Source organism: Pyrus communis, chromosome 8 (assembly GCF_963583255.1).
Source record: "Pyrus communis chromosome 8, drPyrComm1.1, whole genome shotgun sequence".
Classification (NCBI taxonomy): Eukaryota; Viridiplantae; Streptophyta; class Magnoliopsida; order Rosales; family Rosaceae; genus Pyrus; species Pyrus communis.
In genome coordinates, this window is record NC_084810.1 from 27,422,648 (window position 1) to 27,444,309 (window position 21,662).

A 21,662-nucleotide genomic window follows, 5' to 3' on the forward strand; every position below is an offset into this window, starting at 1 on the left:
CCACCCTTGACTTAAGCTCTTGAAATTTCCAGACCCAAACTCCATCTGGACCGTCGGTTGCCCTTTCGTTTGTCCTTCTTCCGAACACTCTAGAACTTGGAGACTCCGACTACGCAGCAAGCATGAATGACGTTTTGGGATATTGGGCTCAAATAATTCAAAGATTGGGCTTTTTGTTTATCTCAAGAATCAAGACGTTGTATGCTTTTCCGTGGTCTCCTAAGACTATCTCCCGATGAGATGTAAAATATGTTAAATAAGATTAAAAGATATTCAAGTGTTTTTCAATAGATATGTCATATATGATATGATGTCACATCCCGGCTCGGGACGGAACACTTCCCGGGCCCGCTCCACCACCGTAGCACGATATTGTCCGCTTTAGGCTTACCATTCCCTCACGGTTTTGTTTTTGGGAATTCACGAGCAACTTCTCAGTGGGTCACCTATTATGAGATTGCTCTAACCCCCTTCTCGCTTAACTTCTGAATTCCTACGGAACCCGAAGCTAGTGAACTCCCAAAAGGCCTCGTGCTAGGTAGGGATGAGAATATACATATAAGGATCACTCCCCTGGGCAATGTAGGATGTCACTTGTGGCATGTGAGTCATTTGACAGTAAACAAAGAATGAGTTAAATATATTTAATTTAATTTTTTAATGCATGGCTCCCGTTAACAAAGAATAGAATACAAACTAAAACTAATTTTGATTATTTTTTAATAGTAAGGCCCAATAAAATAATAAAATAAATATTTAACACATCCATTAGAAAAGAAGAAGAAGATTTTGATACATCAACCATCAAATAAAATTTTAACGTATTATATTTGACATATCATTTGGATATAGTCTAAAAATCTAAACCAAATGGCTCACTTTTTCTTCGTTCTTTTGTCAACTGGAATGGGTGACTCGACTGTAATTGTATGGCAATGAACAGGGTTCCGAACCATTTTTTTTCTAGGGTATTCATTAAAGATCAAAAAGGCCAATTAAGTTTAAATTGTTTAGTAACTATGTTATTCAGTTAAACACGGAAATTTTAACAACGTTGATCAAAACGATCAAACAAGTTTTAATAGGGTTGATTTTTTTCTGACTCAATCTTTGAAAATGAGTGAACTAGAAAATAAGTGGTTTAAAGTTCCAATATTTGAAGATGAGTGAATTAGATATAGTGATGTCACTCCGGTGACATATCATCACTCTTCTGCCTCTGCGGTCTGCACTTGTTTCATTTTATATATCGTTTATATATTCTGTGTTCTTGTCAAATGAATATTGCATTGTCAACAAGAGAATATGTGCTTTGAGATTGACATTTACGCAAAATTACAATAATCCAATTACAAATTATCATCACATAAACCATATCTTTTCTCAGACGCACACAAATGAAGCTAACAAACCAAACAACGCATGCATGTCAGTTACACTGGGTCTTCTTTTCTTTTAGTTTCAGCTTCCGGAAACTGGATGATCTCGGTTACAGTTTTTTTGTCAGAAACTTCCTCCGGAACCTGCAGAGGCTCCAAAGAGTCAACAATATCTCGCATTAGAGGCCTTGCTTTTGGGTTTCGGTTCAAGCAATGATACACTAGCATGGCTGCCCTTTGAACTCCTTTAACAGGATAATCTCCTTCTAGTCTCGGATCAACGATGTTCAGCACCTTCTTCTTCTCTTTCAGCATTGGGAGAGCCCAGTCAGTAAGGTTTTGCTCTCGGGCTGGCCGTGACTTGTCTAAAGATTTCCTACCGGTCAGAAGTTCGAGAAGAACAACACCAAAGCTATAAACATCACTTCTAGGAGTTAGATGGCCTGCACGTATGGAGATAGATATAGTAAATGATCTTTAGTTCCCAATATGAGTTCAACTGTCGATTTTTAACAATGCAATCCTAATTTTGGATGTTATGGGGAACAAAATGAAATTACTTCATCTCCATTTGGTTTACAAAGACCTTGCCAATTGCCAAAAGGTGCGTCTAAATTTGTAACAGAACTTACCTGTCAAGATGTACTCAGGTGCGGCATATCCATATGTCCCCATTATGCGTGTAGAAACATGAGATTTGTCCCCCACCGGTCCATCTTTTGCAAGGCCAAAGTCAGAGAGCTTTGCATTATAGTCCTGTTTTGAGGCATGCAAAGAAGGTGCGATTGTAATCTGATTGAAATTACTCAGAAGATCAATGATACGTATGCTGCAGTAACTGAAATCAGCTCATTCGATCAACCCATGATTTTTTTAATGACCCCTAGAGAATATCATCCATACTTGGATTGAATCCGGAAATGGAGACTAGACAGTGCAACTGATATGGTAATTGGTACATGTCCCAAGTGATGTAATTTGTTCTCTTTGAAAAAAAAAAAAATCAAGTATACTAACCAGATCCAACAGAATATTAGATGTCTTAAAATCACGATAGATGACAGGTTTCTCGGCCTCATGGAGAAAGGCAAGTCCTTTAGCAGCACCAAATGCAATCTTCATCCTTATGGACCAAGGCAGAGGAAGCAGCACTCCTATAAAAAGGGAAATACGCATGTGAGATACAGTCTTATATTATTCCACAAAACTCACCAAATAACGAATAACAGCATGACTTGTCAATTGCCATAGGTTTCACAAAATTATACGGTTCACCCCAAAACAAGTCTCTTTATGTCCCTTTGGCATTTATCTTCCATTTTGATGTGAAAATGACATTTGACAGAAGTTCTAGACATCATTTTTTGCCACTTTCATGGCCATCATAGGCGCAAAGGGTCGTCCAGATGGGCCAGATGCAAGAAGCATTAATAAAGCAAAAATGGAATTTTCTCAAGTCTTTGTGCCTGGTCAATCATATTTCTGTTCCTCTGTTATATTTTGTCTTCCTGTTCTCTCTGTAATTCTCTAAGCATTTCCAGATTAATCAGAGAAATATTTTTTGGAAATTAATATAGAAAAAGAGAGAGAGAAAATACTTATGTACTTACTGGAAAATAAATTGTTTTCCACACTACCCCGAGCCATATACTCATATATCAGCACCCGTTGTTCATCCTCACAACAATATCCGATAAGCTTTACCAAATTTGGATGAGAAAGCTGCCCCAAAAATATGACTTCGGCCTAGAAATGCACAAATCAACCTCTTAATGAAACTGATCTTTCTTTTAATCTTCTTAGTGAGTTAAAATACAGAACACCAAGCTTACCAGCCATTCTCTGTGTCCTTGATAACTGTTATCACCGTCATGAACTTTAACAGCTACCGGAAGGGGGTCAATCCCCTCTCTTAAATCCTCAGTAATGAACCCTTTATACACACTTCCAAATCCTCCCCCACCCAACATGCGATCTTGCCTGAAGTTTGCAGTGATTATCTTTAGTTCACTGAATGTGAATGCAATCAAAGGATTTGCAGCTGAATCACGACGTAGGATCTCAACTTCTTCAGGATTTGATGGTAACTTACTATCATCTTCCCTATGTTTCACTGAGGGGCTCTGCTCTTTTGGGGACTCTGAAAAGAAAATTGAGAGCATAACATGACACCTCTGAACCATCCAAATCCAATCACAACTAACTTGAAGTGCATCATATAGAAAGAACTAAGAAAAACAATTAAAATAAAAATCCCTAGCATGCCAGAGTAGAGTATGCACCATCAACTTTTTGAAGGTAACATGCAATTCTTTTTTACATACCAAAGTTAATATTTTATGGCAAAATGTGTAATCTTTTAGTCTCCTGTGCAAGTTTAGTTCTAGATACAAATGTATACAAGAGGGATAAGATAAATCTTCGATTGTCTTCGTATGGACCAGGAGGAAGCTGAAGATTAATGGTCCCACAAAGTAAAGACTCGAGCATATAACTCCAAGTAGAAGGAAGGGAAAAAATTGAACTTTGAACAAGAAAGGATATGCTTTTGAAAACTCGCTAGAGTGAACAGAAATACTAGTAAGAATCAAGAAAAGAAACAAGGCACCGGCAATGTAGAATATCCACTTTCGTACGGGAAAGGAAATCTAATAATCTATTACCTTTTCAACCGGCCATATGGAAAAGGTGAAAAAGTAGATCCTCTTCATTTGTTTTTTCCTCTAAACGTAAAGGATTACATAAAGAATCCAACAAAAATAGTATAACCTACTTCAATATCAGCAAAAACTAATGAAAAATTAGAGAATCAGCTCAATTTGTCGATTTCGGTCTTTTGGTATAACTCAGTCCAAACAAGTAAAAGAAATGATCTTTTTGCATATGGTTATGTGAATCATCCTAAAAATGCAATCTTGATTTTCCATTTTCACAAGAGAGTCTATATCAATTTGATTAACGAATTCTTCTTGAAATTTCTGTTGCATGAGGAGGAGCCAGCACATAATTTAATTTATTAATTATACATGAGGATCCAAAACAGAGCATGATCTTTTGAATTTTGAACCAAGGTAAGGTTCAACTCTAATCTCTCACTAACCTAATCAGAAAAACAAAACAGAAAGAAAAAGAGGAAAAAGAAGCAAGATTTACGATGGGGACTAACCTGACTTGGCATTGGAAGAGACTCTGTAAACAGAAGGTTCCCACCTGTACCAGCAATTCCCCATTATTTCCAAAACCAGAAGAAGAAAAAAAACCAAAAAAACCCCACTTCCTCCTCACCAACCACCCATCACCATTTCACAAGGATGAATTGGATTCAGACCCCCAATTGAAAAGCAAATGAAATTCCAAAAGCAGAGCCAAAAGAGTAAGGAGAGAACTTAAGTGGGGAAATTGTTTTCTTCTTGTGAGTTTGAAATTGTTGAAGAATGAGGAGGAGAAAGAGTGAGAGAGAATTCTTCTTCTTGGTGGTAAGGTAATGATGGGGTAGAGAGGAGAGGGATTGAGGTGGGTGCTGGTTCTTGGCCATGGCAGAAATGGGCCCACATTAGTAGAGAAGGGGTTTTTTTTTTTTTTTTTCGGATTCAAAAATATATTGTGCTTCCTTGTTAGTGCGCACTGCGCAGATATGGTGGATTTCAATTCCACCAATCTTTCTTTTTCCATCATTCTCCATTTCCAACACATTCTCTCTCTTTTCTTTCTTCCTTTCGTCCACATGCCTGTTTTTTTTTTGACCCTTTCCCACTCTCTATCAGTACACAATAGGCAATAGCAGGAAGGTTTGTAGTCAGCTGCTGCTACCTAACTTTCATTTTTCTACGGACAAATTGAATTCATAATCCATCAAAAGGCCAATTCAACTTAGGAGAGGCTACGTCAACAAGACAACCAGCATCAATAAAGTAAGGTTCTCTAGCCACGAAAGGCTAATAAATAACCGCCATAAGATAAAAATACGTTCGCATTTAGTTATTACAATTCATTTTTATCAAAATAAGTTGTATTAAAAAGATTCTCAGAGAGACTCTGGACACTGGTATTAATACAATTACCACATATATGTGGGTGGGTAATGTATGTATGAAGATATTAATATATAGGGCAATCCACTCTTGGAGCATTATATTGGATAATGAACTTGTTCCATGAGCATGAGCATAAAATCAAGTTGAACCCATTTCATTTGGCTTTTAACTATAACTTGCTCAAAAAGGTGATAAGTACATAGTAGTTTTGCTTTTCTAGCTGCACCTACAATGATAATGTAAATTAATACACAGGACACAAATCTTGTAGTCAAATTTATACACTTTCTCCTTGCTATTCATGGCAACTATTTCTTTCCCCCTATTCTCAGTAAAAGATTGATTTTATTAATTTATTTCTCCACTAATCTTGGCTCGCAAGATTTTGAAACGGTGTGATTGTGATAGACTGTTTAAAAGATACAAACAAGATGAGCATTTATAGTGATTTTGTTAAAATTATTCTAATTCAAAATGATGAGAACAAACATCATCACTAAAAGATTCTTGATTCACACTCGTTGAAAAATACAAACAACAAAAGCATTTATATATGTATATCTCTTTCTGTTTCTCTTGCTAATAATCTATTACTATTCTATTTTATTTTACAAGACCTAGGAAATAGGTGTAACAAACTCACACCAGATTTTCACTACAAAAACCATTTGCATCTCGTCACTTGTCATTTGGACGGCACATGAAAATATATCATGATATTTTTATAATATTTGAAATATTTTTATGTCTCTCAATGTGTCTGCATAATACTTATACTACTTTCCTTTTAATGAAGGCAACTGGGAAAAGAAGAAAAGGTGTAACATCCCACGTCGTCCAGGGAAGTGATCCTTAAATATATATTCTCATCCCTATCTAGCACGAGGCCTTTTGGGAGCTCACTGGCTTCGGGTTTCGTAGGAACTCAGAAGTTAAGCGAGTAGCGCGCGAGAGCACTTCCAGGATAGGTGACCCATCGGGAAGTTCTCGCGTGAGTTCCCAAAAACAAAACCGTGAGGGTGTGCTAGGGGCCCAAGGCGGACAATATCGTGCTACGGTGGAGTCAAACCCGGGAAGTGGTCCCGCCCGGGCCGGGATGTGACAATATGGTATCAGAGCCTAACCCTGGCCATGGTGTGCCGACGAGGACGTCAGGCCCCTAAGGGGGTGGATTGTAACATCCCACATTGCCCAGGGGAGTGATCCTTAAATATATATTCTCATCCCTACCTAGCACGAGGCTTTTTGGGAGCTCACTGGCTTCGGGTTTCGTAGGAACTCCGAAGTTAGGCGAGTAGCGCACGAGAGCACTCCCAGGATGGATGACCCATCGGGAAGTTCTCGTGTGAGTTCTCAAAAACAAAACCGTGAGGGTGTGCTAGGGGCCCAAAGCGGACAATATCGTGCTACGGTGGAGTCGGGTCTGGGAAGTGGTCTCGCCCGGGCCGAGATGTGACAAAAGGTCAATTCCTCCAGAAAATTGGAGTTGTTAATTTGTTAATCACTCAACACTACACATACTTAGCAACAAAATGGGAAATGTAGGATGAATTTAATTTTGGTCAACCTCCCACCCTTATGACTCTAATTGACTTGACTGAGCATGACAGAGATTCTACTAGTTGTCTTCTTTAAGAAGAAATGTTTGATTAGACCGCCTGGCAATATATTTTGTCCGATTAATCTCACAAAAACGAAAAACTCTGTATGTTAATCTCTTCTAAAACGTGACATGCCCAAAATTCTTCCATTTTCAACATTATATAGTGCATGCCATTTTTCAAGCAGAGAGCCAGTGAATGGTGGGGTCCAATCCAACCTCTACATAATAGTCTTTAGTCTATATGGTGCACATAATGTTGTCCAATTTCGGACTAGCTAGAAACCCCTGGAGATGAGATGAGATAAGATGGGATGATGACCACAAATTGACATGGAAGGAAAGGAATGGAATGGAAGAAAGCAAAGCTCACCACCTCTCTCTCTCTCTCTCTCTCTCTCTCTCTCTCTCTCTCTCTCTCTCATGCTAGCTGAGCTCCACCACTACCACGCGTGGCCTCCAATATCAATGTCTTTGTCTCTTCACAATAGTCCTTAATTAATAGAAATATCTAATAACAAATTAAGCATACAAGTTTTATGGTACATTATTTTTTGGTTGATTTGATTAGCGTACCCATGGTTATATAGTGAAAAACAATGCAAGTTTCTTTGGCTTAGCACCAGGAACCGCCAGGGGAGGAGCGCCAAGAGCACATCTAGCGGTGTACAAAGTATGTTGGGGTTGGGGAAAGGACTACGATGGCAGGTGCCCTGAAGCAGACATTCTTGCAGATGATGCTTTGCACGATGGAGTTCACGTGATATCAGCGTCGTTTGGATCAAAGCCGCCATTTTTGCCACTGTTTGTATCATTAGCTGCAATTGGTTCATTTCATGCAATGCAGTTGGGCGTTAGTGTGGTGTTCTCTGCAGGTAATGAAGGGCCCGACCCCTCACAGGTCACAAACGTTGCTCCTTGGGGAATTTGTGTAGCTGCTTCCTCCGTTGATCGAATGTCTCCAACCCGAATAATCCTATACAATAAGCTCTTTGTTAATACATATAAATCATGGGTTATACATGGCATTACATGTTAATTATGATACAGTGATGAAAAGGTCAAATTTTAATTACTTTGTTTCAGGTGATACTCTAATTTAATTAACAGTGGGTCACGACCCTAATCATTTCGTGAATATATATTTCAGCACCTTAATTAGCTGAGTCATTCATAAATCTCCATTTTGCATAGGGAGAAAGCTTTATTACCACACCTACTAAGGAAAAATTAGCAGATGCAACCATATATTTAGTTAATGAGTGACCTCTCTCTCTCTCTCTCTCATAATTTTCCATCTGATCTATTAATCACTTGTTAATTATGTAATGTATTAAATTAAAATGCAGGTTTTGCAGGCCAGGGAATTGGATAAAATCAAAGTTTGCGGTTCGAAGAGTAATTCTATGCTTCTCAAACATAGGACCATTGAGGCAAAGGCAGCTGCCAAGAAAGCGAACGCATCGGGTTTGATCTTTGTGGCATCTTTGACAAGGCAGGTTGCCGTCGACATCATCCCCTCAGTCCATGTCAACCCTTAGCAGGGGACTAAAATCAAGCACTACCTTGCTCAATCTTCCACGTAAGTCGCTCTCTAGCGCAGTTAACTGCATTTTTTAAAAATATAGATATGTTCTCGATATTATTGATATCATCGGTACTTCAAACTAGTTGTTGGTAATGTTGTCGACAAATTTGGCTGCACTTAAATTCGTGACATGTGTTAATATTGTGTACTATACCACAATACCACACACGAAACCTGTTGTGCGAAGAGAAGCAAGTAAAAGTATTATCGGTAATTCTCCAGCTCCTAGAGTTGCAAACTTTTCTTCAAGAGGACCAAGCTCACTTGCACCTTATATTCTCAAGGTATCAATCTGCATCACCCTGCATGTATATATACCATAAGATGTACTTCTATACAGCCGATCATACGTATGTGCATTATACAGTAACAGAACATGATCCACATTCCCACCATGGCACATTACAAACGGCCACCTTAACACTTGATGATAAACGTTCTGTGAGCTGGAATTTTCCGTCGGGAACATTAATGTCATGACCTCATGTGTCCGGAGTCGTTGCCCTTATCAAATCTGCACATCCGAATTGGTCTCCCGCAGTCAGTAGGTCTGCTCTCATCACCACAGGTACGTGTTCAGAGCATCTTGTGTTGGTGATTTTAGTCTTGCATAAAGTGTTTAAAAAATGGTTTTGAGATGGATGCTCACATTTTGTTAGTACTTACATAAAAAAACAGCCATTGATCATAATTCATGTTCAATTGTCACTGCAAACACGAGGGACACATCCTTTGACATTGGTGCCGGCCACATTGATTGACCTCATCAAACGGATGGATCCAGGCCTCGTTTACGACATGAAAACAAGCGAAAACGTTCTATTCCTCCGCAACATTGGCTACACCGGTGACCAAATCAATCAGATTTTCTTTGCTCTCCCGGAAGTGACACGAGCTGTCCACAAGTACGAACTTCAAATTTTCAACATAAACTACCCCTCCATCACAGTTACCAATTTCCAATCTCCAATTCACCGTGACGATCAAAAAAAGCGTCCGCAACGTGGGGAAAACTAAGAATGCGATTTATTTTTGTACCTTTTTGGAAACTGATGGAGTAGAGGTAGAAATATGGCCTGTAGTTTTGATATTTTCATAGTTAAACCTAGAAAATACATATTATGGAATAGATTGGTTCGATGGCTTCCACAAGGTCAGGAATCTCTTGGTTGTATCTGTCAACACCATCTACTGTGACTCTCATGAATATTTGCATCACTCGTATAATCACTATTTAAGCTCATTTTAAATGTCGTTTGACACTTTAAAAAGTTATTTTATGGTTAAAGTGCATGATGACTTTTCATCAATATCAGCTCACTAAATTTTAAACACATGTTCTATCACACATATGTTCTACCATTACTGTTTTTGTTTTATGTTTTTCAATTCTTGGGGATAAATTTCTTTGTAACTTTTCTATCAATATGGGCAATAAAGTAATTAAAAAAATGTCCTAAGTTATGTTTGATGAGTTACTTTGTCTTTTTTGTTCAAATATGAGTTTGTCAAACATGACGTTTGGGCCATAATACGGAGAAAACTTTTGTCAAACCGGCTTTATACGCCCTTAGAGAGGATCGGGAAAGACCATGGATAGAATTAGAAAAGAATACACTTCCCGAAAGCCCTCTATTTGTGTGTGTGGTCGTACAACCACATGATCTGACAAACAAACTTGAGAATTTTCCTCAATTTTACTTAGAATTGAACTGAATAAGTTATATTTTATGGGTGAACTTGGCCAAATCGCACCCACCCCACCTTTATTGAGGAGAATCAAGGTTATATTACATGAAGCAAAAAATATCCTTGAAATTGACCCTCATCATTAAGATGGTCCTTAAATATTAAAATCAATTAATATAGTCCCTGAAAATAAGTGTTGCAAATCAATGTGGTCATTTCGTCACAATTCTGTTAAGTGTTGATGTGGCACATAAATAGGCTCCATAAGTCATCTTTTCTCACAAATGGTCCTTAAAATTGACTTGCGACATCAAAATGGTCTCTGAAATTGACCCGCGATATCAAAATGATCACTGATATTGAAAAGTGATCAATATAGTCCCGCAAGTAAATGTCTCAAATCAACGTAGTTATTCTGTCACAATTCTGTCAAAAATTATGTTATATGCTGATGTGACACATAAATGGGTCACAAAAGTCTAATTAAATTAAAAAAAATTACAAATATGCTTAATAATTTAATAGTTAATTAAAAAATTGTCAAAACCCAAATACATAGTCATGCAATCACCTCCAATCCCAGTCCATATTTCTCTACCTCCTTCGCTCTCTATTATCTAAAAAAAAAAAAAAAAATTAAATACACCCATCTTACACTTCGATACCCTTTATCAAATTGAACTTGGATCGAGATCACCTTTGGTGATGGCTTGGCCCGTTGGAAACGACTACTGAGACATCATCATTAACATTTAGGCAATTAGCATTCTCACAACCTTAATCTTGGAGAGCTTGTTCAGAGCTTCCATGGTGGTCTGGTGATGCAAAGAACGACGAAGTCTGCCTTGAGATAATGAGGTTATAACTGAGGTGCGTCTATTGTTGGTTTAAAACTATTTCCACAACCCCTCTTAGGCTTTGGTTAAGCCTTGTGCATTTGAGAATTTATGGAAGGGATCTCTCTTTAGAGTAGGCCCTACTATAACAAAAAAAAAAAAAAATTCATTGTGCAAAAAGGTATTTATACAAAATTTTAATTAATTATTAAACGAACAACAACACATAACAAATTTTTTTACATAATTGTGGCGAAATGATCATATTGATTTGCAACACCTATTTTGAATGACTCCATTGATTGATTTTCAATTTTATAGACCATATTTATGGTGTGTGTCAATTTCAAGGACCATCTTGATGATGTGAGTCAATTTCAGTGATAAAAACCTGTAAATCTTGTGAAGCCCATTTGTATGCCACATTAGTACTTAACAAAAATTTTAACAAAATTGCGACGGAATAATCATATTGATTTGCGACACCTATTTTCAGGGACAACATTGATTGATTTTTAATTTCAAAGATAATTTTGATGGTGTGAATCAATTTTAAGAATTATTTGTGATAAAAACCCAATTATAATTTAGCTTATAGTAGTTTCACAACCCATGGATGAATGGTCGTTGGTAAACTCATGAAAAATCAAAAGGTAGTCGTTGATGTCTAGGGGAGGGAGGGACTAATTATCTTTTGAGTTATACATCTTTGTAAAATTCGGTTGCCCACAGTGTAAACCCCATAATGCCCACAACACCCCCCATGTAAAATGGTAGGGTTTTGCCACATGCCCGAGTGCGATGGGGCATCATGTCCTTTTGTAATTAGGGTTTTCAAACTCCTCCCGAGAGGGATACATTCACTCAGATTAAAATCACCGGGCCAATCAATTTCACGTTGACCCTGAAAGACTAAAAACGACATAGGGGAGTCCTATGAATAAAGGCCACGTGGAAATTTGGTCCAATAGGAGTGGCCCGATGTGCTCACAACGTGACCCGCGGGTGATTGAATGCGAGGGTTGAAGAGGAGCCGTGGTTCTATTTGAATCACCGCTTTTGGATGAAAAAATCCCTCTTTCCAAAAACCCAAACCCTTGGCGGCTGTGAGACCCGTTGTTCCCTGCTCTCTCTCTCTCTCTCTCTCTCTAAGCATCGAGATTTCTCTCTCCGATTGCTAAAACCCCAATCACCTCTCTCTGGGATTTAGGGTTTTTGGCAATACTTAGGACAGGGAAGGAGAAGTAGAAGATCTAGCTATCAATTGACGGCCATGGCCACCGTTGCTCCTCCTGTGGAACGTATCCTAATCTAAAACTTTAGACGTTAGCCATCTGGGTATTGTTTGTCTTCGATTTTTCTTATTCTAATTGGATCTTTTCTTTAGTGATTAGTTTTCGGTGAAACTAGATCTTCTCTACCTTTGTTGCTATTATGGCTTACATTAAATTTGTAGATCGCTGTGAGTTTCTTCTATGGCGTTTGTTTAGTTTTTGGGATTGTGGCGCTTTGTGTTGGTTTTATGGATTTCTATGCTTGATTTGTGGTTTTGTAGACCGTGTCTGAAATTTATGGCTGTATGTGCGACAATTCAAGTTCTTGGTATGGGTTTGCTTAATTTTTTGAATTTGGTGTTGTTTGATTAAGTAAAGATTAACGTGTGCTTGGTTGAATTGAAGTTTCATATCAGGTGATTTTTGTAAATTGTTTGTAACTTGTAGATGGAGTGAATGAATTGACTGTTCCATATAAAATTCAAACTATTTTCACTGCTCCAGAAGGACCAGAACCTAGATTTTTTTTGTTGATTGTGTATGGCTATTACAAATTTACAATACACACAGGAAAAAAAGCACTGTACATTAGACATCTCGATTGATTTACAAAATTGTTTATATCCTTCACCGTTTGCGTTCTTTAGAAGCAGCAGATTTGCTACAGAAGATGTCATTAGACTCTCAAACCAAGACTCTGGAAATTCCTGAGCCTACCAAGAAGGTACCGTACTTTGCAATGTGATGATTGAATGTGAATTCAAGATAGGATAATTATTTGCTAAACATAAATGGAACATGAAAATTCAGCCATGAGGATTGGATCATGAAAAAGTATTAACAAACTGCATTTGAAACATTTATTCATTTAGGTTATATGTGGTTCTGAAGGCTGATTTCTTTTCCATGCAGCCTTCTGTTAACCAATCCGGGTCTATTGATTCTGGCAATGCTGCAAATGGACAGATCCCAGAAGATCGCTCTGTTACCCCATTGTTACCTGATTTCGCGGATCCATCTATGTGCTATCTCCCGAACAGTTATCCGTCTACTGCCTATTACTATGGAGGTCAAACTTATGCCTGAACTCTCTGCTTGGTGGATTGTTAGATTCTTCATGAAAATTAATGTGTACTTTTTGATAGGAAATTCATGTGTATGATATGGATGGTTTTGTGAATTTCTTTTAGGCTATGATGGGACTGGCAGCGAGTGGGATGACTACTCGAGATATGTAAATCCTGAGGGAGTAGAGATGACTTCTGTAAGTTCTTTTTCCCTTTTGTGTAATGTTTCATGGTGATCGTGTTTGATTTGGATCTAACTTGAGTAAATTCGTTCTCTTAAACTTATAAATTTGTTATCTCCTTGTGTTTTTTTAGGGTGTTTATGGGGACAATGGGTCTCTGATATACCACCATGGTTATGGGTATGCACCGTATGCCCCATATTCTCCTGCTGGCTCCCCTGTTCCAACTATGGGAAATGATGGTCAGTTATATGGACCTCAGCAGTACCAATACCCTCCCTATTTCCAGCCTCTGACTCCAACCAGTGGACCGTACACTCCCAACCCTGCGGCCCCACAAACTGATGTCGCCACCTCTGTAGCTGCTGACCAAAAGCCACTGTCTGTGGAAACAGCTAATGGAATTTCTAATGGCATTGCAAACGGTGGAGGTGTGAAAGGAAATAATGTTTCAGCTCCCTCGTCAACATATCAAAACTCGTCTTTCAACTCTAATGGTTCATATGGGAGGGGTGCTTTGCCAGGACGTGTTCCTACTCCTGGATACCAGGACCCAAGATTTGGTTTTGATGGGTTGCGTTCTCCTCGTCCATGGTTAGATGCCCCACTTTTTTCGGACGGGCAACCTAGACCAGTGACAAGTACAATTACTTCATCAATCTCCAATGGCAATACTAATTTGTCTTCAAGGAATCAGAATTACCGTCCAAATTCTCATTACATGGTATGTTGGTCACATGCTTATATATTTAATATATTTTTTTTATAATCTTTGCTTTGTAGTCTTACTTTTGGAGATTACCATATTCCACCAGTGGAAATGTCATCCGAGTTGTATGGCATGACTGTTCAATTATGGCCTTGGCCGCATATCAAATGCTAATAGATGTTCTGTGGAGGCTGAATCTGAATATTTACTTTAAATGTTCTACTGAGATGTGTTCACCCTTACAAACTTCATTTATTTGATCCCACAGGGTTTGCACCACCCAAGGCCATTGTCAGGAATGGGTACAGCTCAAGGGTTTATAAATAGGATGTACCCAAGCAAGCTGTATGGTCAGTATGGAAACACAGTTAGATCTGGTATGGGCTTTGGGTATCATGCTTATGATTCACGAACCAATGGACGCACATGGCTTGCTGTTGACAACAAGTATAAGCCCAGGGGAAGAAATGGTGGCTATTATGGATATGGTAATGAGAACATGGATGGATTAAATGAACTAAACAGGGGGCCTCGGGCGAAGAGCTCCAAGAATCAAAAGGGATTTGCCTCTAATGCATTAGCAATCAAGGGGCAGGTACCAACGAATCCTAGTAATGATGAGGAAAACGAAAAAACCAGTGTCCCAGATCGAGAACAATACAACAAAGCAGATTTTCCCGAGGATTATACCGATGCCAAATTCTTCATCATTAAGTCATACAGTGAGGATGATGTTCATAAGAGCATTAAATATAATGTTTGGGCCAGTACGCCAAATGGCAACAAGAAGCTTCATGCTGCTTACCAGGAGGCTCAGGAGAAATCTGGTGGCTGCCGGGTTTTTCTTCTCTTTTCGGTAAGCATCATCCATTGCTGTTAGGACTTGTGAGGTTGTAGTTTAAAAGTTTTATTCGGTTTGAAGTAATTTACTTGTTTTCTTTTTAGGTCAATACCAGTGGACAGTTTGTTGGCCTTGCCGAGATGTTGGGCCCTGTTGATTTTAACAAGAACTTGGAGTACTGGCAGCAAGACAAGTGGAATGGCTGTTTCCCTGTCAAGTGGCATATCGTTAAAGATGTTCCCAACAGTTTGCTGAAGCACATTACTCTTGAAAATAATGAGAATAAGCCTGTGACCAACAGTAGGGACACTCAGGAGGTAAGTTCACAGCTTAGTGTTTCTTTTTTGCCTTGACCTTCTTTATTCTTCCCTTGTGAATATTCATCTTATGGGTTTGTGTAGGTCAAATTGGAGCCAGGGCTTAAAATAATTAAAATCTTCAAGGAACATATAAGCAAAACTTGCATTCTGGATGACTTTGGGTTCTATGAGGCCCGCCAGAAGACAATTCAGGAGAAGAAGGCTAAGCAACAGCAGTTTCAGAAACAGGTAAATACTTTGCCTTCCTGTTAATTTTGCTGCTCCTTTTATTTTCTTATTTGTTTTCTTCTTATATTGCCGTTTAGAGATGAATGTTAACAAGTCCAAATACTTAACATTTGACCATTTGAAAATACCAAAAAAAAAAGGTATGGGAAGGAAAAAACAATGATGAGAAGGAGGTGGAAAATGGGCAACTGAAGACTCAAAATTCATTGGAGGTTTCCGCTGAGTTGACCAAGGAATCTGTTCCGGCGGTGAATGGAAGTGAGGAGCCGAAAGTTGCAGAAAACGGATCAATTGCATCTGGAGATGCCCCAAAGGGTGCTAAGCCAGTTGTGTCAGAGAAGAGGGTTGTAGTGAATGGGGTTGCGAATGGTTGCTAGCTTCTGCCTTGCGTAACGGTGGTCCATGCTCTTGCAGTGTTCTTGAAAGGTTTGCGTTGAAGTGTGCTGGTGTTAATGAATATGTTGGAGAAAACCAGTATCCAATGCTGCCTACCTACTTGTGTGGACCGCCGTCCTGATTATAGTGACTTGCCCTGCTAGAGTAGTCAATAGTTCATTGAGGAATGGCAAGTCAATAATGTCTTGGAGTTTCTTGTATCTTGTTCTTGGGCAGGCTAGGGATCCGAGTAATTGTAGTAGTGCCACCCCCAGAGTTTTTCATTTGGGTTGTCAATTTACAGGTGTTTTGCAGAAGCTCTAACATGTTTTGGGTTGCCTAGGATTTTGGGTTCAGGCTTGCTTATACCTTTAGTACTTTCTCCTTGTTTTACCTTTGCCTTTTACTTGTTTGGTTATTTCCGGTCTTGTAAATCTAGATCATAACCTCCTCCATTTGGGGAGCAAGTTTTTGCGTTTGTAATTGTAAGTGAGCTAGAAGAAGCAAGGTGGGAAAATATTGCAATATAGTCAGTTTAAAATTTTATTTTGCTTCGTATTTTCTTCATGTATGCCGTGTCGTGTGTTTGTTGTGCTTGTTGATTTATTTTGTTGAGAATTTTAGTGCCAAGAATAAAATCAGAGGAGATGCCTCGACTCGTTGCAAAAGTTTGTATGGTATATATATTTTCCTTATTTTTCGTTTTATTCTTTGTAACTTATGATCGAAAACAGGATAAGCTCCACTGGCCCCTCTGTCACGGTCTAGCAAAGTTAAATCAGCCCCTGTAGCCCAGTGAAAACAAAGCCTAAGAAAATATCCTGATTCACATAGTTCGTATCGATATTGGTAGCATTCAGTAAATGAAACTGTTATTGATATTTTAAAAATCATATTTTGTACTATTCACAAGTGTTTATTTTTTTAAATATAAAAAGATTGGAGTAGAAAATGAGAATTTTAAAACGTTAATAATAATTATTTAATTTTTATGAGAATTTTGAGTATGAAGATTGTTCTTTCTATAGCAAAATTAAGGAATAATTTGTTGGAGTAGGACTCAAATATACGTTATTATTGGAACTTCTCTTAGGTCTTATAACGTACTAAATTAGAGTGTGATAGATAAGAAAGGTTATTGCGCCATAGATTTAGAGGAGGTTCGAATTATATAATAGACACGGTGCGATAATTAATATAGTAACGAAGATTCAAGTCATAAAATTTGAGATTTTAAAATAGGTTATCTAATTGAATTATTGTTGTATCAAGCTAAATACCAATCCAAACTCGTTTCATCGTACACATCGATACAAAATATCTCACGTGCCATGTGTGTGAAACCAATTAGCTAAAGCAATGTATTTGCACTGAGTTCAAACTCCCGCCTTATAAATATCTTTACCCCTCATAATACCTGTGTTGCAATTTGTTGATAAAATATGTAAGGACATTCATATGATATAAATGCCGCCCTAAAGCCAATTTTGAATGACTAGGTGCGCTAGACCAAGACTTTTATAGACGACTCGTCTCTCTCTCTACCCAAAAACCCCTAAAACCCTTTCGCGTTTTAAGCAAGCAGCAGCAGCTGAGGCCGCTCTCTCAAGTGTCACTCTTTGTCATGGCGACCACCGTTTCCCCACCTGCGGATCGTATCCTTACACTTTCACCGCTTCTTCGTCTATTGGGCTTCTTTTTGTTTTCGTATTTTGGAATGTTAGCTCTGTTGTACATATATTTATGTACGGGGCTAGATCAGTAGATCTGTCGCTTGCTTCTTCTTTGAGTGCTATTAGGGGTTTCTGTCTGACGTAAAAGCTGGTGATTCTCAACGTTTTGATTTGGGATTTTGTATTTATTTATTTGTTTTTTTAAATTCTGCTTTTATTTTGATTTGAATTGTATTTTGGGCTTGTTTGCATCTACTGTTGTATTTTGTATTTCCTTGACTTTCTGGGTCTTCTTCAGAAGCTGCAGACTTGCTGAAGAATTTGGCCTTGGAATCTCAGACCCAGGGTCCTGATGATATCCCTGACCCTGCCACTGCCAGGAAGGTAATTCTCGTCTCTGCTCTTATGCTTTATTGCCCTTACTCAAAAAAATTATGAACTTCTTGTTTGTTTTAACAAGTGAATAAACTGTATCGGAAAATGACGGGTGAATTTGTGTTTCGAGCTTGATTATCAATTTCATGATTTTCAGCCCGTTGACGTGACTTCTAAGAGCAAGTCTTATGATCGGTCTACGGCCCCATTGCGAAAGAATTTTATGGATCCATCTGCGTGCTATCTACCTAATGGTTACACATCTTCTGCCTATTACTATGGAGGTAATGCTTAGGTGCTGTCTTCCTTTATCACATCTGTTATTGGATTTTATTATATAAGTGCTCAGCTAAGAGTTTTGAATTCCATCGTCGTGTTGAAAATCCCTTGTGCAATGAAGGGTTTTATGGTTTGCATGTTATTGATGATTCTGTTGTTGATGGTCTGGGTTTTGTAGGCTATGATGGGACTGGAAATGAGTGGGGCGGGATTCCAAGTTATGTTAATCCAAATGGAAACGATGTGAATTCTGTGAGTTTTACAGTCTGTTTGGTCAAAGTGTCTGTACCTATCAGAGTTTTGTATTTCTGTTTACATCTTCTTACACCTCTTCGGTGAATTTTAAGGGTGATATTCTCTGAGAAACTCTTTTATATCCTGCCATCATATCATATAATGCTTGTTGCATATTTCAGGCTGTCTATGGGGATAATGGTTCTTTTATGTATCATCATGGTTATGGTTATGCACCCTACAGCACATATTCAACATCGGGGTCTCCGGTTTCAACTGTGGGAAGTGATGGTCAGCTATATGGACCTCAGCAGTACCAATATCCTCCCTATTTTAAGCAGCTGAAACCTAACAGTGGCTCACACACCCCTAATTCAGCTGTTCCTTCCCAGGGGGCTGTCTCTACCGCAAAGGATGCTGGCCACAAGCCCTCACTTGTAGGAACAGCTAATGGGAATCCCGTTGGTGTTCTGGCCAGTGTGTGTAAGAAGGGAAATAGTCCTTCCGATTTCTCAAAACCACCATATAAAAACCCATCACTGAATCTAAGGGGTTCCTGCAATGGGTACTATGATGCAATGTGTGGTTTTGATGGGTTGGTAACTCCTACCCCATGGATTGAACGGCCAATGTATTCAAATGGACTGGGTAAACCAATGACTGGAAACGCAGTCAACAGAACTCCATCTTCCAAGAATCAGACTTCCCGATCAAACTCTCAATTCATGGTATGCTAGCTCTATCACTGTTTACATTTCGTACTATTTTCTTAGGGCTAATCAATCTTCTGTTCACATATTTGTACCTAGTATATGTGTGATATTAAACACATTTACCTGTGATCTGGTTGGTTGAGCAGCAAGGTAACTGTAATCTTCAGATTTTTCCCATTTGAATTCTGTTGGGAAACCAACTAGGTAGAAATAGTAGCTATTCTCTTTGGAGTTTACCTCTCTAGAAAATTGATTGATCCGGTTGCAGCGCTCCTTTTTCATTACTAGTTATGCTATAGGTCATATTTCATTTATCGTGTAGTGATTTTTATTTGATGGAATGATCTGACTTTTATAGATTGTTCTTGGGGATGGCCTCTTAAGGATTTCTGTTACATGACTTTGTAGGATTTGTACCACACGAGGATGGGATACGGTATGGATACAGCTAACGGACTTGTGAATGGGATGTATGCCAATGAATTGTATGGTCATTATTGGAACCCAATTAGACTCGGTATGGGATTTGGATCCAATGGTTTTGGTATGCATAGAAATGGAAGTGGGTGGACAGCTCTTCAAAACAAGTATAAAACCAGGGGGCGAGACAGTTCCTTCCGCTTTGGTAACCAAGACATAGAAGGCTTGGATGAGTTGAACAAGGGACCTAGAGTTAAAAGTTTAAAAAATCAAAAGGGAAATTCACCTGTTGCTGTAGCAGTTAAGGGGAACAATATGCTGTTGAATAAAGTTGACGATGAGAAGGATGCAGCTAGCATAATGGCAGAGCAGGAGCAGTACATCGGAACAGATATCTGTAATCATTATGCTGATGCTAAGTTCTTCATTATTAAGTCATATAGTGAGGATGATGTTCATAAGAGTGTAAAGTATAATGTTTGGGCCAGCACACCAAATGGAAACAATAAACTTCATGCAGCATACCAAGAGGCTCAGGGGGAGTCAGGTGGCTGCCCCGTGTTTCTGTTTTTCTCGGTGAGCATCATTATCCACTGCTTTAGTCCATTATTTCATTTGTTGCTTTCCTTGGCTTAGCTTCTTCTTCTTGTTATTTCTCTAGGTGAATGCCAGTGGCCAATTTGTTGGCCTAGCGGAGATGGTGGGGCCGGTAGATTTTAACAAGAATTTGGAACATTGGCAACAAGACAAGTGGACTGGCTATTTTCCAGTTAAGTGGCACATTGTAAAGGATGTACCCAACAGTTTGCTAAAGCACATTACCCTAGAGAACAATGAAAACAAACCTGTCACTAACAGCAGGGACACTCAAGAGGTATGTCCACTTATTTTCTTCATCTTGTTATTCCTCTATCTTGTCCGGTGATAAGCTTAATGTGTTTATGCAGGTCAAGCCAGAGCAGGGGCTTAAAATGATCAAGATGTTCAAGGATCATTCCAGTAAAACAAGCCTTTTGGATGATTTTGAGTTCTATGAAGCTCGCCAGAAGACAATTCAGGAAAATAAAGCAAAACAGCAGATCCGGAAACAGGCAAGATTTTTGCCCTTCATCCAGTAATTCTTATTTTAGAAGTGTAGTGGTTTTATCCTTTCTTTGCAGGACCTCTATGCAATGCAACTGTTTCATATGCATTAAGCTGTTTTTCTTTTCTTACTGCTACATTTGTAATTGCCATTAATTAAGCCAGTTGGATTCAGAAGAATTTATTGTATTCTCTGCTGATTATCTGAATGAAGGTATTGGATGGGAAGCCAAGTGATGGAAGAAATAATGGGGCAAATGAGGCGCTCAAATCCTTGGATTCATTTGGAACTAACTTAGATTTGATTAAGGAACCGACACCAAGTGCTGAGACCAGTGAGGAACTGAAGTTGTCGGAGAATGGATCGGTTGCTGAAACAGGAGGAAATCTGAAGGCTCCAGAACTAGCTGTGACCGAGATGATTGCAACAAAATAGGTTGTAAATGGTTGCTAGTTTGTGCAATGCACCACAGTGGCTTGATCCATTTAAGGTTTTATTAGTAGGAGTTTCTTGAGTGGATTTACTGCTTTCAGTTAAGTATATTAGTCAAGAGTATGAGTAGGTGTCGTTTAGAGATTTCCAGGCCCCATGTCATTGTGCATTGTTCATGTGGGTCGGTTTGTTTGAACAATAGTTGCTCCCATCGCCCTCCTCTTTGTCTGCGAGAATCTCTCCCCCTGGCAGTAGCTTAAACTTTACAAGTGTAAGGAAAATATGTTTTATAATGCTTTTTGTAGAAATTCACAAAAAGGGATTGGAAAA

General features: G+C 38.7%; 3 protein-coding genes across 7 annotated transcripts; 2 read left to right on the plus strand and 1 right to left on the minus strand.

Annotated features, from left to right (window-relative positions):
- Positions 1-1,295: 1,295 nt before the first annotated feature.
- On the minus strand, positions 1,296-5,111 carry LOC137742622 (probable serine/threonine-protein kinase PBL16). Its single transcript, XM_068482532.1, has 6 exons — positions 4,546-5,111; positions 3,212-3,519; positions 2,990-3,125; positions 2,397-2,533; positions 2,012-2,135; positions 1,296-1,822 (listed from the first exon to the last, which is right to left on the minus strand). The coding sequence occupies exons 1-6, from the start codon at positions 4,607-4,609 to the stop codon at positions 1,434-1,436; spliced, it is 1,158 nt and encodes a 385-aa protein (XP_068338633.1). The 5' UTR covers positions 4,610-5,111; the 3' UTR covers positions 1,296-1,433.
- A 7,087-nt stretch (positions 5,112-12,198) lies between these two features.
- Positions 12,199-16,676, plus strand: LOC137741693 (YTH domain-containing protein ECT4-like). 4 transcript variants are annotated; one of them, XM_068481397.1, is made up of 9 exons: positions 12,199-12,427; positions 13,048-13,124; positions 13,313-13,469; positions 13,591-13,664; positions 13,783-14,373; positions 14,627-15,214; positions 15,304-15,516; positions 15,601-15,747; positions 15,888-16,676. In XM_068481397.1, the coding sequence occupies exons 1-9, from the start codon at positions 12,400-12,402 to the stop codon at positions 16,122-16,124; spliced, it is 2,112 nt and encodes a 703-aa protein (XP_068337498.1). In that variant the 5' UTR covers positions 12,199-12,399; the 3' UTR covers positions 16,125-16,676. The 4 variants fall into 4 exon arrangements, with proteins under 4 accessions (XP_068337498.1, XP_068337500.1, XP_068337499.1 ...); XM_068481399.1 differs by having other exon boundaries at positions 13,367-13,469; XM_068481398.1 differs by having other exon boundaries at positions 13,051-13,124.
- An 890-nt stretch (positions 16,677-17,566) lies between these two features.
- Positions 17,567-21,662, plus strand: LOC137742130 (YTH domain-containing protein ECT2-like). Of its 2 annotated transcripts, none has more exons than XM_068481890.1 (9): positions 17,567-17,777; positions 18,097-18,179; positions 18,328-18,454; positions 18,628-18,701; positions 18,866-19,411; positions 19,805-20,392; positions 20,478-20,690; positions 20,764-20,907; positions 21,114-21,662. In XM_068481890.1, the coding sequence occupies exons 1-9, from the start codon at positions 17,747-17,749 to the stop codon at positions 21,333-21,335; spliced, it is 2,028 nt and encodes a 675-aa protein (XP_068337991.1). In that variant the 5' UTR covers positions 17,567-17,746; the 3' UTR covers positions 21,336-21,662. The 2 variants fall into 2 exon arrangements, with proteins under 2 accessions (XP_068337991.1, XP_068337990.1); XM_068481889.1 differs by having other exon boundaries at positions 17,568-17,777; positions 18,094-18,179.

Excerpts from the sequence above, each read along its gene's own strand:
- LOC137742622 (XM_068482532.1), bottom strand. The coding sequence starts at position 4,609 with ATGGGGAATTGCTGGTACAGGTGGGAACCTTCTGTTTACAGAGTCTCT. Across the intron at positions 3,126-3,211 it reads AAGGACACAGAGAATGGCTG|GCCGAAGTCATATTTTTGGG; the intron begins GTAAGCTTGGTG and ends GTGCATTTCTAG. Across the intron at positions 2,136-2,396 it reads CTAATATTCTGTTGGATCTG|GACTATAATGCAAAGCTCTC; the intron begins GTTAGTATACTT and ends GCCTCAAAACAG.
- LOC137741693 (XM_068481397.1), top strand. The coding sequence starts at position 12,400 with ATGGCCACCGTTGCTCCTCCTGTGGAAC. Across the intron at positions 13,470-13,590 it reads TACTGCCTATTACTATGGAG|GCTATGATGGGACTGGCAGC; the intron begins GTCAAACTTATG and ends AATTTCTTTTAG. Across the intron at positions 15,748-15,887 it reads AACAGCAGTTTCAGAAACAG|GTATGGGAAGGAAAAAACAA; the intron begins GTAAATACTTTG and ends CAAAAAAAAAAG.
- LOC137742130 (XM_068481889.1), top strand. The coding sequence starts at position 17,747 with ATGGCGACCACCGTTTCCCCACCTGCGGATC. Across the intron at positions 18,180-18,327 it reads ACCCTGCCACTGCCAGGAAG|CCCGTTGACGTGACTTCTAA; the intron begins GTAATTCTCGTC and ends CATGATTTTCAG. Across the intron at positions 20,908-21,113 it reads AACAGCAGATCCGGAAACAG|GTATTGGATGGGAAGCCAAG; the intron begins GCAAGATTTTTG and ends ATCTGAATGAAG.